The sequence below is a fragment of the Pseudophryne corroboree genome, chromosome 6, assembly GCF_028390025.1.
Source record: "Pseudophryne corroboree isolate aPseCor3 chromosome 6, aPseCor3.hap2, whole genome shotgun sequence".
NCBI lineage: Eukaryota > Metazoa > Chordata > Amphibia > Anura > Myobatrachidae > Pseudophryne > Pseudophryne corroboree.
Genome location: NC_086449.1, coordinates 764,626,003 through 764,638,736, shown reverse-complemented (window position 1 = coordinate 764,638,736; position 12,734 = coordinate 764,626,003). Strand labels below are relative to the sequence as shown.

The 12,734-nt window shown below is 43.8% G+C and overlaps 1 protein-coding gene across 41 annotated transcripts in view; it reads left to right on the top strand.

The window, feature by feature from the left end:
• The window catches only part of LOC134933410 (protocadherin gamma-C5-like), a 688,451-nt gene that overhangs the window by 564,611 nt on the left and 111,106 nt on the right, over window positions 1-12,734 (top strand). Inside the window, exon 1 of one of the 41 annotated variants that reach the window (XM_063928578.1) lies at window positions 9,768-12,371. The exons of the other annotated variants lie outside the window; for them this stretch is intronic. Coding sequence (XP_063784648.1) covers window positions 9,930-12,371 — 2,442 coding nt within the window. The 5' untranslated portion in view covers window positions 9,768-9,929. Of the gene's footprint in view, window positions 1-9,767; window positions 12,372-12,734 lie in introns of those variants that run through there. 41 annotated transcript variants of the gene reach the window in all.

Genomic DNA, 12,734 nt, shown 5'->3' with positions numbered 1-12,734 from the left:
GCTACAGGTTTAATCGTGGCACTGGGATCTTCTGAAAACTTCCATAGACTTTTTATATTGTGCCTGTACTTTTTTGTGCACCTGTTGTTTTTCTTTATTTTGTTTGTTATTTGCTGAATGACAATGGAATATAGTAGAGCAGTATTAGGCAGATTGATTACTATAGAATTGAATACTATAGATGTTTGGAAATTGATGAAGCAATATTTAAGTCTACCAGTATGTCATGTTTGTATGAAGCTTTTGTTATTGATTTTGAGGAAAGCGAGAAAATAAAAAGAAACTTAGGCAAAACACAAAGTTGATTTTCTATATGTAGCTTTGCTATTGTACATGTTTTTGGGTGTGGAATATCTAATATGTATGAGAAAGAACGATAGAGACAAATGTATGCGTAAAGCTGGCCATAGACTACACTATAAGCCACACAATCTGACCTGGTTGAGGCTGAAATGCCGGCATTCAGGATGCCAGCGATCAGAATACCGACCACGGCATCCCGATGGTTAGAATACCAACAGGTGTCGGGTAAGTATGCTAACCCTTACCCTCTCTTACTGCAGCCTAAACCTAACCCTCTCACCCCCCTCCCCCCACAGCCTAATCCTAACCCTCCTCAGTGGTGTTTACACCTAACCCCCTCTCCCGCAGCCTAAACATAACCCTCCCCCCACAACCTAACCCTAACCCTTCCCATGGGTGCCTACATCTAAACACCCCTCCCCCCAGCCTGAACCTAATCCTCACCCTGCAGCCTAAACCTAATCTCCACCCGCAGCCTAAACCTAACACCCTCCAACCTTGCGGCTTACCACTCCAGCGGGCCAGCAGCCACTGGTTCGGGATCCCGGCTGTTGGGATGCCAGTGCCAGGATTGTGATCTCATTCAGGATGCTGGCGCCAGCATTCCGAGCAGTGTCGGGATTCCAGCATCGGTATTTGACTGCCGGGATCCCAACCATCAGGATCCTTACCAGATCCCATCTGAGCAAGTGGGACATGGAACTGAAGCAACTGAATGATATCCCTGTGCCTTCATACACTGCACAAAGTGTGGGTATGATCTTCCCTTCTTTGCATGGAATCAGCTAAAAGACAATCATGTTTGATAATCAAATCCAATGATCCCAACTGCTTTACAGTTGTTTTCATTATTGATTATCATACAAGTCCATATACTGAATGACAATCATTTAGAACTGTTGTGCATTGGTGACAACTAAACAATTATTTTTCAATGTATAGCCAGCATTATACAGGTGATAACAGGGAGGCCCTAGAAGGAATGGAGTAGAGAAAGTGTATGGAGGTTTATGGTGTAGTCGCCTGGGTGTACTGTAGAAAGGAAAGGTACAAACAATTTGGGGCAGTTACTGTGTCAAGAAGTTGCAGTAGTCCAAATATGATATTGTTAAAGCATGTATGGGAACTTTAAGTGTGTGTATGAAGGGGAAACATTGCTGAATAGCAATATAAATTGTAATAGGTTCATCACCTCAATAATATTACCTTGGTGCACTTTTGTATAGTATTAAAAACATTATTGGTGTAATAGAAAGATCAAATATATAATAACACAAGAGTTATTGGGGGTAATTCTGAGTTGATCGCAGGAGGAACTTTGTTAGCAATTGGGCAAAACCATGTGCACTGCAGGGGAGGCAGATATAACATGTGCAGAGTGTCACTGACCTAGATTGGGGGTGTTGTGAACTCGGGGATTCTTCCGATGGTTGGGAAGAGGAACCACAACTGGGTCGGAACAGGGGTGACCTGATATAGGATTTCCTCATACAGGACTCTGACAGTAAGGTTTGGTGAAATATTGAAGAGCTTTATTGCAGGAAAAGAGCAACTCAATGTCATATAGCAGAAAGGGAACTTATGAGGGAATGTCCAGGCCTATTGAAGAGTTTGTGAGCAATGTTAAAGATACTGGTGACTGAAGAAATTGTGAGCGATGTTTTAAAGACACAGATGATTTAAAGAACTGATGAGTGGTGATTAAAACGCTGATGATTTGAAGAACTTGAGAGCAGTGGTTTAAGACGCTGATGATTTGAAGAACTTGAGTGCAGTGATTTAAGACGCTGATGATTTGCAGAACTTGAGAACGGTGATTAAGACGCTGGTGATTTGAAGAACTTGAGTGCAGTGGTTTAAGACGCTGATGATTTGTAGAACTTGAGAGCGGTGATTGAGACGCTGATGATTTGAAGAACTTGAGTGCAGTGGTTTAAGACGCTGATGATTTGTAGAACTTGAGAACGGTCATTGAGACGCTGATGATTTGAAGAACTCGAGTGCGGTGGTTTTAGACGCTGATAATTTGTAGAACTTGAGAATGGTGATTAGGGCCCGCAGCCCACGCTGACTCCAAGGAGCACTGGTCACTGGACCGCAGAGAGACACACCAGCCGCTGGGAACGCTGGAAACTATGCAGCGAACTGGCACCTGGAAATGCCGGAGACACTGGAGTACAACTTCAGAGATTCTCGCCGGGAACAAGAGCGCTGGCATCCACTTCAGGGGAAAAGACGATACTCAGGCGCCAAGGCTCTGTCCGGCGTCTGACTTTGAATCTCCCGCCACCGCTGGATTGGCGGAACAGTCTGATGACGTCACCTGCTCCCCGCCCACGTGATGCCGGGTGTCATGGCAGCGCCCCTGCCCCGGAGAACCGCCGGGAGCCGCGCCAGCCAGACGCCGGAGCCCGTGGCCCACCGAAGGCGGAGGCCGCAACACAGACCAGCAGGCACGCAGGGGTAAGCACGGCGAACGCCGCCTCTGGCATGTGACATAACCCCCCCTCCAGGAGTGGCCCCTGGACACTTTCCAGGTTTTGTTGGTTGTCTGGAATGGAAGATCCGCACCAGTCGGGGAGCCGTAACTTCAGTAGCCTTGACCCAGCTCCTTTCCTCAGGGCCAAAACCTTTCCATTCCACCAAATACTGTAGATTCTTGTGAAGATAGCGAGAGTCAAGAATAGCTTTGATTTCAAAGTCCGTACCATCTTCAGCCTCTGCAGAGGTTGGCCTTGGGGACTTTGAATGAAACCGGTTCAAAATAAGAGGGCGAAGAAGAGAGACATGGAAGGAATCTGGTATCCGGAGGTGGGAAGGCAATCCCAATTTGCAAACAACCGGATTTAGGACTTGTAACACGGGGTAAGGACCAATGAGCCTCGGTGCGAACGTCATAGTGGGCACCTTTAAACGGAGAATGCGGGTAGAGAGCCATGCCCTGTCACCAACCTTGTATTGAGGAGCTGCCCGTCGCTTCCTATCCGCAAAGAACTTATAGCGGCTGGGGACTCTCTTGAGGTTAGCATGAACTCGACTCCAGATTTGACTGAAGTGCCGGTGAGTAGAGGCTGCAGCAGGAACTTCTTCCGGAGGACAAATGGGTAATTCTGGAACTTGGGGATGAAATCCATAATTAATAAAAAAATGGGGACTCACCAGTCGAAGAGTGGTATAGATGATTATGGGCAAACTCGGCCCAAGGCAACAGCTCCACCCAATCGTCTTGCGAGGGGGAGAGATAAACACGGAGAAAAGTCTCTAAATCTTGATTGACGCTTCAGTTTGCCCATTGGTTTGTGGATGGTAAGCGGATGAAAACTTGAGTTTTATTTGTAAGGCCGTACAGAGGGCTCTCCAGAATCTTGCAGTGAACTGTACCCCCCGGTCAAAGACTATTTCCAAAGGTAACCCGTGCAGGTGGAAGTGTTGCCGGATAAATAACAAAGCCAACTTAGAAGCTGATGGTAACCCGGTCAACGGAACAAAATGTGCCATCTTAGAGAAACGGTCAATAATTACCCAGACGGTGTTATGACCCTTAGAGAGGGGCAGTTCAGTAACAAAGTCCATAGAGATATGGGTCCAAGGCCTCTTAGGAATGGACAATGGGTGCAACAACCCCGCAGGAGGCAGACGAAGAGTTTTGTGCTGAGCACATTGAGGACATGAGTTGACATAATCTTGAACATCCTTCTTCATAGTGTCCCACCAGTAAGATCTTCGTAGAAATTCCCACATCTTTTGAACTCCAGGATGACCAGAAAACTTGAAAATGTAAGCCCACTGCAACAATCTTGGTCAAAATTTAGCTGGCACAGACATTCTTCCAGGAGGACAACGCGGTGGGAGCCGCTGAAATAGAAACTGGACTGAGAATCAAAGCCTTTTCAACGGAATTCTCCTCATCCGAAGCCGTTAAGGAACGGGATAGGGCATCAGCCTTGGTGTTAAAAGTTCCAGCCCAGTACTTAATAACAAACGAAAATCGGGCAAAGAAGAGCGCCCATCTAGCTTGACGGGGATTCAAGCACTGGGCCGTCTTGAGATACAGCAAATTCTTGTGATCAGTGAAAATCGTAATTAGGTGTTTAGCACCTTCCAAAAGATATCTCCATTCTTCCAAGGCAGATTTTATTGCCAACAGCTCTTTGTCTCCAATGGTGTAATTTCGTTCAGCAGGAGAGAACTTGCGAGAATGGAAACCACATGGATGTAACTTCCCATCTGGAGCGTACTGCGAAAGCACGGCACCAATGCCTACCGTAAAGGCATCAACCTCCAAAAAGAATGGTTTTAAAAAATCTGGTTGTTGAAGTACCGGAGCAGTCATAAAGGCTGCATTCAACTGAGCGAACGCTGCTACAGCTTCAGAGGACCAATGGCTTGGGTCAGACCCCTTCTTTGTTAGGGCAGTAATAGGCGCCACAATGGTAGAGAAACCCTTTATGAATTTCCGGTAGTAATTTGCAAACCCCAGAAATCGTTGCACCGCTTTCAAGGAAAGAGGCTGAGTCCAGTCCCGAATGGCAGAGAGTTTCTCCGGATCCATACGAAGCTCCGTGCCTGAAATGATGTAACCAAGAAATGGAATAGAAGGGACCTCAAAGGTACACTTGGAAATCTTGCCATAAAGATGGTTCTCTCGCAATCGAAGAAGTACCTCTTTAACCTGTACCCTGTGCTCAGTGAGATTCTTAGAAAATATCAGAATGTCATCCAAATATACCACTACATTTAGGTATAACATATCCCGAAAGATTTCATTAATGAATCCCTGGAAGACGGCGGGGGCGTTGCTGAGGCCGAACGGCATTACCATGTACTCATAATGCCCGTCCCTAGTATTGAAGGCCGTCTTCCATTCGTCCCCCTGTCGGATACGTATCAAATTATAAGCTCCCCTTAAATCGAGCTTGGTGAAGACTCGGGCTCCGCGAACTCTATCAAAAAGCTCTGTGATGAGCGGCAAAGGATACTTATTCTTAATGGTGACATCATTTAGACCATGATAGTCGATACATGGCCTCAGGCCTCCGTCCTTTTTCTTCACAAAAAAGAAACCTGCTCCCGCCGGGGAAGTAGAGGGGCGGATGAATCCTTTCTGCAGATTAGACTTGATATATTCTGACATAGCTTGAGTCTCGGGTACTGATAAAGGATAAGTGCGACCCCGAGGTGGCATTTTCCCCGGAATGAGCTCAATAGGACAGTCCCAGGGTCTATTCGGTGGTAACTGATCGGCCGCCTGTTCCGAAAACACATCTGAAAACTCCCGATAAGCCTCCGGAATAAGCCCTTCATCCGACTTGGAAGATACACGGAGCGGGTAGACAGGAGTGAGACAATTTGAATGACAAAATGAACTCCAAGAAATTATCTGTGTCGACCTCCAGTCGACGTGAGTGTTGTGAAGCTTGAGCCAAGGAAGACCAAGAACGAGATCATGAGGCATCTCCCGAATCACTAGGAACTCCAGATATTCTTGATGCAAAGCTCCCACTTGCAGCTTGATTGGCACTGTACAACTTGAAATCAGACCATTAGAAATTTGGGTACCATTGATAGCAGTCAACGTAATAGGTCGTTCGACCGACCGTAACTGTAAACCCAGATTCTGGGCACAGGAAAGGGAAATAAAATTCCCCGCAGCCCCTGAGTCCAACAGTGCCTTACTGGTTTTGATTACTGACTTAGAAAACAGAGACACGGAGAGTAAACAGTCCACTGCCGGAGAAGATTTAGAAGAAACCCCTAGCTCGACTTCTCCAGAACAAGCTAGGACTGCCCGTTTCCCGGGCGAGACTTGCAAAACTTGAGAAAATGATCCGCAGCTCCACAGTAGAGGCAGAGTCTACCCTCACGACGACGCTGACGTTCTTCTGGGGACAGCCGAGACCGATTAATCTGCATGGGTTCGTCTAGACTCGGAATAACTGTTTGCTTAGACGGCAGAGATCGGAATCTTGACCGATCTGACCGACTACGTTCACCACCTCGTTCCTGCATGCGAAGATCCACCTTTACACAGAGAGAGATCAACTGTTCCAAGGAATCTGGCAGATCTCTAGTGATCAACTCGTCCTTTAAACGATCAGTGAGCCCATTCCAAAAAGCAGCCCGAAGGGCATCATTATTCCAGCACAGTTCTGAAGCTATGGTTTGAAAATGAATCACATACTGTCCCACTGAACGAGAGCCTTGTCGGACACGGAGCAAGTCAGCAGAAGCAGCGGTCGTCCTGCCGGACTCATCAAAGATCCTTCGGAATGACGTGATGAAGTTGGTATAACTAGAAACCAACGGATCTGATCGCTCCCATAACGGTGACACCCACTCCAACACTGAACCCTCAAGCAAAGAGATAATGTATGCCACTTTAGACCGATCAGTAGGAAAGTTATGTGAAAGGAGTTCGAAATGTACCTCACACTGATTGAGGAAACCACGGCAATTCTTTGGATTCCCGTTATAACGAGAAGGAGTAGGAAGCTGAAGGCGTGACCTGGTTCCAGACAAGGATGGAACATTGCTAGAGACAACCACTGGATCGGATACTGGAACTGGAGCAGGAACCACTGAAGCCAGAGAAGTCTGGATTTGATCCAGCCGGCCAGATAATTCCTGGAGATAATGCATCACCTGATTCTGTGCTGCTTCCTGACTCTGTACTCGGGAAACCAGGTCCTGCATGGTGCTTGCCTCTGGGTTCCGATTCCCCGGGTCCATGTGGCCTGAGTATACTGTCACTGACCTAGATTGGGGGTGTTGTGAACTCGGGGATTCTTCCGATGGTTGGGAAGAGGAACCACAACTGGGTCGGAACAGGGGTGACCTGATATAGGATTTCCTCATACAGGACTCTGACAGTAAGGCTTGGTGAAATATTGAAGAGCTTTATTGCAGGAAAAGAGCAACTCAATGTCATATAGCAGAAAGGGAACTTATGAGGGAATGTCCAGGCCTATTGAAGAGTTTGTGAGCAATGTTAAAGATACTGGTGACTGAAGAAATTGTGAGCGATGTTTTAAAGACACTGATGATTTGAAGAACTTGTAAACGGTGGTTAAAGACACAGATGATTTAAAGAACTGATGAGCGGTGATTAAAATGCTGATGATTTGAAGAACTTGAGAGCAGTGGTTTAAGACGCTGATGATTTGAAGAACTTGAGTGCAGTGATTTAAGACGCTGATGATTTGCAGAACTTTAGAACGGTGATTAAGACGCTGGTGATTTGAAGAACTTGAGTGCAGTGGTTTAAGACGCTGATGATTTGTAGAACTTGAGAGCGGTGATTGAGACGCTGATGATTTGAAGAACTTGAGTGCAGTGGTTTAAGACGCTGATGATTTGTAGAACTTGAGAACGGTGATTGAGACGCTGATGATTTGAAGAACTTGAGTGCGGTGGTTTTAGACGCTGATAATTTGTAGAACTTGAGAACGGTGATTAGGGCCCGCAGCCCACGCTGACTCCAAGGAGCACTGGTGACTGGACCGCAGAGAGACACACCAGCCGCTGGGAATGCTGGAAACTATGCAGCGAACTGGCACCTGGAAATGCCGGAGACACTGGAGTACAACTTCAGAGATTCTCGCCGGGAACAAGAGCGCTGGCATCCACTTCAGGGGAAAAGACGATACTCAGGCGCCGAGGCTCTGTCCGGAGTCTGACTTCGAATCTCCCGCCACCGCTGGATTGGCGGAACAGTCTGATGACATCACCTGCTCCCCGCCCACGTGATGCCGGGTGTCATGGCGGCGCCCCTGCCCCAGAGAACCGCCGGGAGCCGCGCCAGCCAGACGCCGGAGCCCGTGGCCCACCGAAGGCGGAGGCCGCAACACAGACCAGCAGGCACGCAAGGGTAAGCGCGGCGAACGCCGCCTCTGGCGTGTGACACAGAGAGAGTTAGATTTGAGTGGGTTATTTTGTTTCTGTGCAGGGTAAATACTGGCTGCTTTATTTTTACACTGCAATTTAGATTGCAGATTGTACACACCCCACCCAAATCTAACTCTCTCTGCACATGTTATATCTGCCCCACCTGCAGTGCACATGGTTTTGCCCAACTGCTAACAAAGTTCCTGCTGCGATCAACTCAGAATTACCCCCATTGACATTTATCATGTTATGCATATATGACTACGACACACACAGGCAACAAACTCAGAATTACAGAGTGATGTTGTAAATATATAGATTACGGATAATATAATACATTCTTTCCCTCCAAAAAATTCATTTGTATCCAAGTATGGAACATTAACTATCATAACAGATAACCTCCATGGGATATAAAACAGGTTACTTCTTCATACTATGGATACCACTTGAAGCATAAATTCCAGTTACCTGTTCATCTGTCCTGCACATTAGTATGTTATTGCAATAGGGAGAGTTTAGTCTGCAGCGTGCATTTTATAGCTGGTATATCATAGTGTAAATGAATGAACATAAAGATTTAAACCATATATTTTTTTATTTTTTTATTAAGAGAATCTATAGAGGGTATCAAGTAAATTCAGAGAATATTGTAAACAAACTACAATCCTTTGCAGAAGACAATAAATGTGCAGATTAAGAAGCAGTATGGGTACACAGTAAGCAAAGAAGAATAGATGACAGATGTTTAATATTCAAGTGTGAGGACAAAGGAAAGGAAGAAGGATAGAAAGTGGAAAATGCAGGATAAGAGTGGGAAAAGGAAGGTAAGGGGACCTCTGGGGCAGCACATAGTGAAGATAACAGGAGAAAATACAGGTATTTGAGAAACGTTATGCCAGAATGTAATTGTGTGGGCATTATTCAATTGAGACGATGTAAAATTTCTCAATAAAAAACTTTTGACTTTGGGGTGCAGTGAAAAAATTTGTGATATTCTAGGGCGCCATGACTCAAAAAAGTTTGGGAACCAGTGGATTAGCTCATACTCATTCAAGTTAACCAAATTCTCCCTTCCTAAACTAATATAGAATTTAATTCAATGTTTCAAAATAGTTTTTTTTAGCTTAGTGACAGCAAAATTATAACAAAGTGTCTGATTCTGTGAAAACATAGGGACAAAGTATTTACATTTTTAATATAACTTATCTATTTAGGAGAAAAAATAAGCATTACGCAACTGACACATTTCAATAGCAGCATCATTTTTCACATTGAACATTATATTTTACCTTTTGTCAGGGACTTATAGTAAGGTTTTTATTTGGACTTCCTACTACAAAAAAAAACTAGAAACTAGTGGGGTGGTTTTACTAAACATGAAATAACCAAACACATCTACTTTTCAATGTTACATAAAGAAATCACATTTTAAAGGAAACATCTGTAGAGATCACTATTGACCAGAAGAGGGCAGACTTGTCTTCCAAGATTTTTTTTAATCTGTGGAGGATCAGCTCCTTTCAGCTATGCACTCTCCTCCCCCTGGCTCAGTGAATCATCCTCCCATCTTTCCTCTCACACAAAGAAGAGCTGCTGCTCCGATGAGAACCCTGTGGATGTTTTCAATGCAAGAAAATAGGGTTTTTCCCTTGAAAAGGATCTATTTTTGTACAGCACACTTATCTGGATTGTTAGGAGGATGCTTATTTTCAACAAAATTTAAAAGAAGGATTTAAGATATGGACAACAAGAGCTTTTCAAAGGCTTGGAGATGGCAAGTAGCATTTTCCATTATGTTTTGTAGCTGGGGCTGGGTCTCTGGGCAGCTTCGTTATTCTATCACTGAGGAGTCAGATCTAGGAACTGTTGTGGGGAATGTAGCTCAGGATTTGGGGTTAAACCCAGCAGATATTAATAAACGGAGACTGAGTTTAGGAAAAGAAGGGAGCAGCAGATATTTTGCTATTGATCAGAAAATTGGATCTCTGATTGTACATGAGAGGATTGATAGAGAGAGTCTGTGTGCGTCCAGCCTGAGCTGTTTGCTGTATCTAGAGGTTGTAGCTGAGAACCCTCTGGAGCTGCATAGTCTGGAAATTGAGATTTTGGATATAAATGATAATGCACCAGGATTTGCAAGTAATAACATAATAATAAATATTACAGAAATATTTTCCAGCTCTGGAGCACGATTTCAATTAGAAACAGCAAAGGATTTAGATGTGGGTAAAAATGACGTTAGTCAGTATGTATTAAACCAGAATCCTTATTTTTCTCTATTTAAAAAGATACGTAAGGATGGGACCCTTATTGCAGAATTAGTGTTGGAAAAAAGCCTAGATAGGGAGGAAAAAGCCAGGCACACATTAATACTTACAGCCATTGATGGTGGAGATCAACCAAGATCGGGAACAACACAGATATCTGTGGTAGTTTTAGATATCAATGACAATGCACCAACGTTTGATCTGTCAAGCTATAAAATCAGTGTCTTGGAAAATCTACCTTTAAATACAGTTGTGATAAAATTAAATGCATCAGATCTTGATGAAGGGATAAATGGTGACATTTTATATTCATTTGATCAACATACTGTGGATTCTGCAAAGAAAATATTTGAATTAAACCAATACACTGGTGAGATATTTATTAAGGGAACAGTGGATTATGAAGAGTCTCATTTTTATGAATTGTTTGTTAAAGCAGAAGACAAAGGATCACCCAAACTAGAGGGACACTGTGTTATTCAGGTGGAGGTACAAGATGTAAATGATAACATCCCAGAAATTACATTTACTTCTAAATTTAATGATGTACCCGAAAATGTGCAATTAGGAACTATTGTTGGGTTTATCACAGTCAGGGATAAGGATTCTGGTAAAAATGGAGAAATTAAACTGGATGTATCACCAGATTTACCGTTTAGATGCCAGCACATGTCCAATCGTTACTCACTGGTCACTAGTGGACATCTGGACAGGGAGCAGGTCTCACAATATACTATTACACTGATTGCATCTGATCTGGGGTCTCCATCTTTAAGCAGCCAGACTGCAGTCACCATTAATATTTCCGATGTTAATGATAATCCTCCAGCATTTCTACAGACTGCCTACAATGCCTTCATAGCAGAAAACAATGAGCCCGGCAGGCTGCTATGTACAGTATCTGCTGTAGATCCAGATGAGGGAGCTAATGCAAACCTGATTTATTCCATAGCTGAGAGCCACATAGACGGTTCTCCTGTCTCCTCATTTGTCTACATTAACTCTGACACTGGGAATATTTATGCCCAACGTTCCTTTGATTATGAGCAATTCCAAGTTCTACAGATCACTGCAAGAGTGGAAGATTCTGGGTCTCCAAATTTATTTTCCAATGTTTCTGTCTTCATGTTTATTCTGGATACAAATGACAACTATCCAACTATATTATACCCAGTGAGCTCAGGGGAAATCATTGCTCAAGAGAACATCCCCAAATCTGCCTCTGCTGGATATTTAGTCAGTAAGGTATCTGCGGTGGATCTAGATTCTGGGCACAATGCCTGGCTCATCTATAGCCTTGCTCAGCCTGCCAGCCCGGCTTTGTTTCACATCTCTGAGTACACAGGAGAAGTCAGAACTCTGCGGGGCTTACATGAGGCAGATACCACAGAGCACCGACTTGTGATATCAGTCAGTGACCACGGGGAACCTTCTCTGTCAGCTACAGTCACTGTGCTTGTGACTATCATGGATCACGTTGTACAAGAAAGTCCCAAATCTCATGACTTTCAGATAAACTCTAAATCAACACCAGACATGACTTTATATCTTATTATTTCCCTTGTGGCCATTAGTGTCGTGTTTCTAGTTACATTTACCATATTACTTGTGAGGTGCCTTAGGAAGAATTATTATAGTGGTTGTGGGTTTTGCTTTTCCACCAAATCTCTCTCTCAGTCCTATATGGATCAGTATAAACCAACACTTTACCTGAACACAGACGGAACTTTAAAATACATGGAAGTGAGGATGGCGCCGCCAGAAGCACCAGGAACATGTTATCCGGCTTGTTTCCCTCCAACAGATAATACAAACTTTACTATGACAAAATCACTTCAGGTTCCACAAGTAAATAATATGGTCATGGAGACAAATCCATCCTCTGACTCCAGCTGGTTTAATGAAACAAACCAGGTGAGATAACTGAATAATTGTATTCCAATCCTTCTCTTTTCATGTTATGTCATGTCTTTCACATCATCCATTTGGATTAGAAGGTCTTTCTTTTATTGTTTCATATTTGCAGCAATCTAATTAAGCATATGTATACTAATAATTATCCAGTCCTAAAAATCTTGGGTTTAAAAATCACATAATCTATTTTTTTGGGGTTGCACCATGGTGCCAATTGCAAATCATATTTTCTGAAGCTTTAATAATTTTTTTGTATATAATAAACAGAGCATTGTAGTACTCTGTGGAGATGATATAACCCATTTGGAATTATGTTTTTATAAGCAAACAATAGAACCCTATTAGCAGATCTAAATCTGAGAA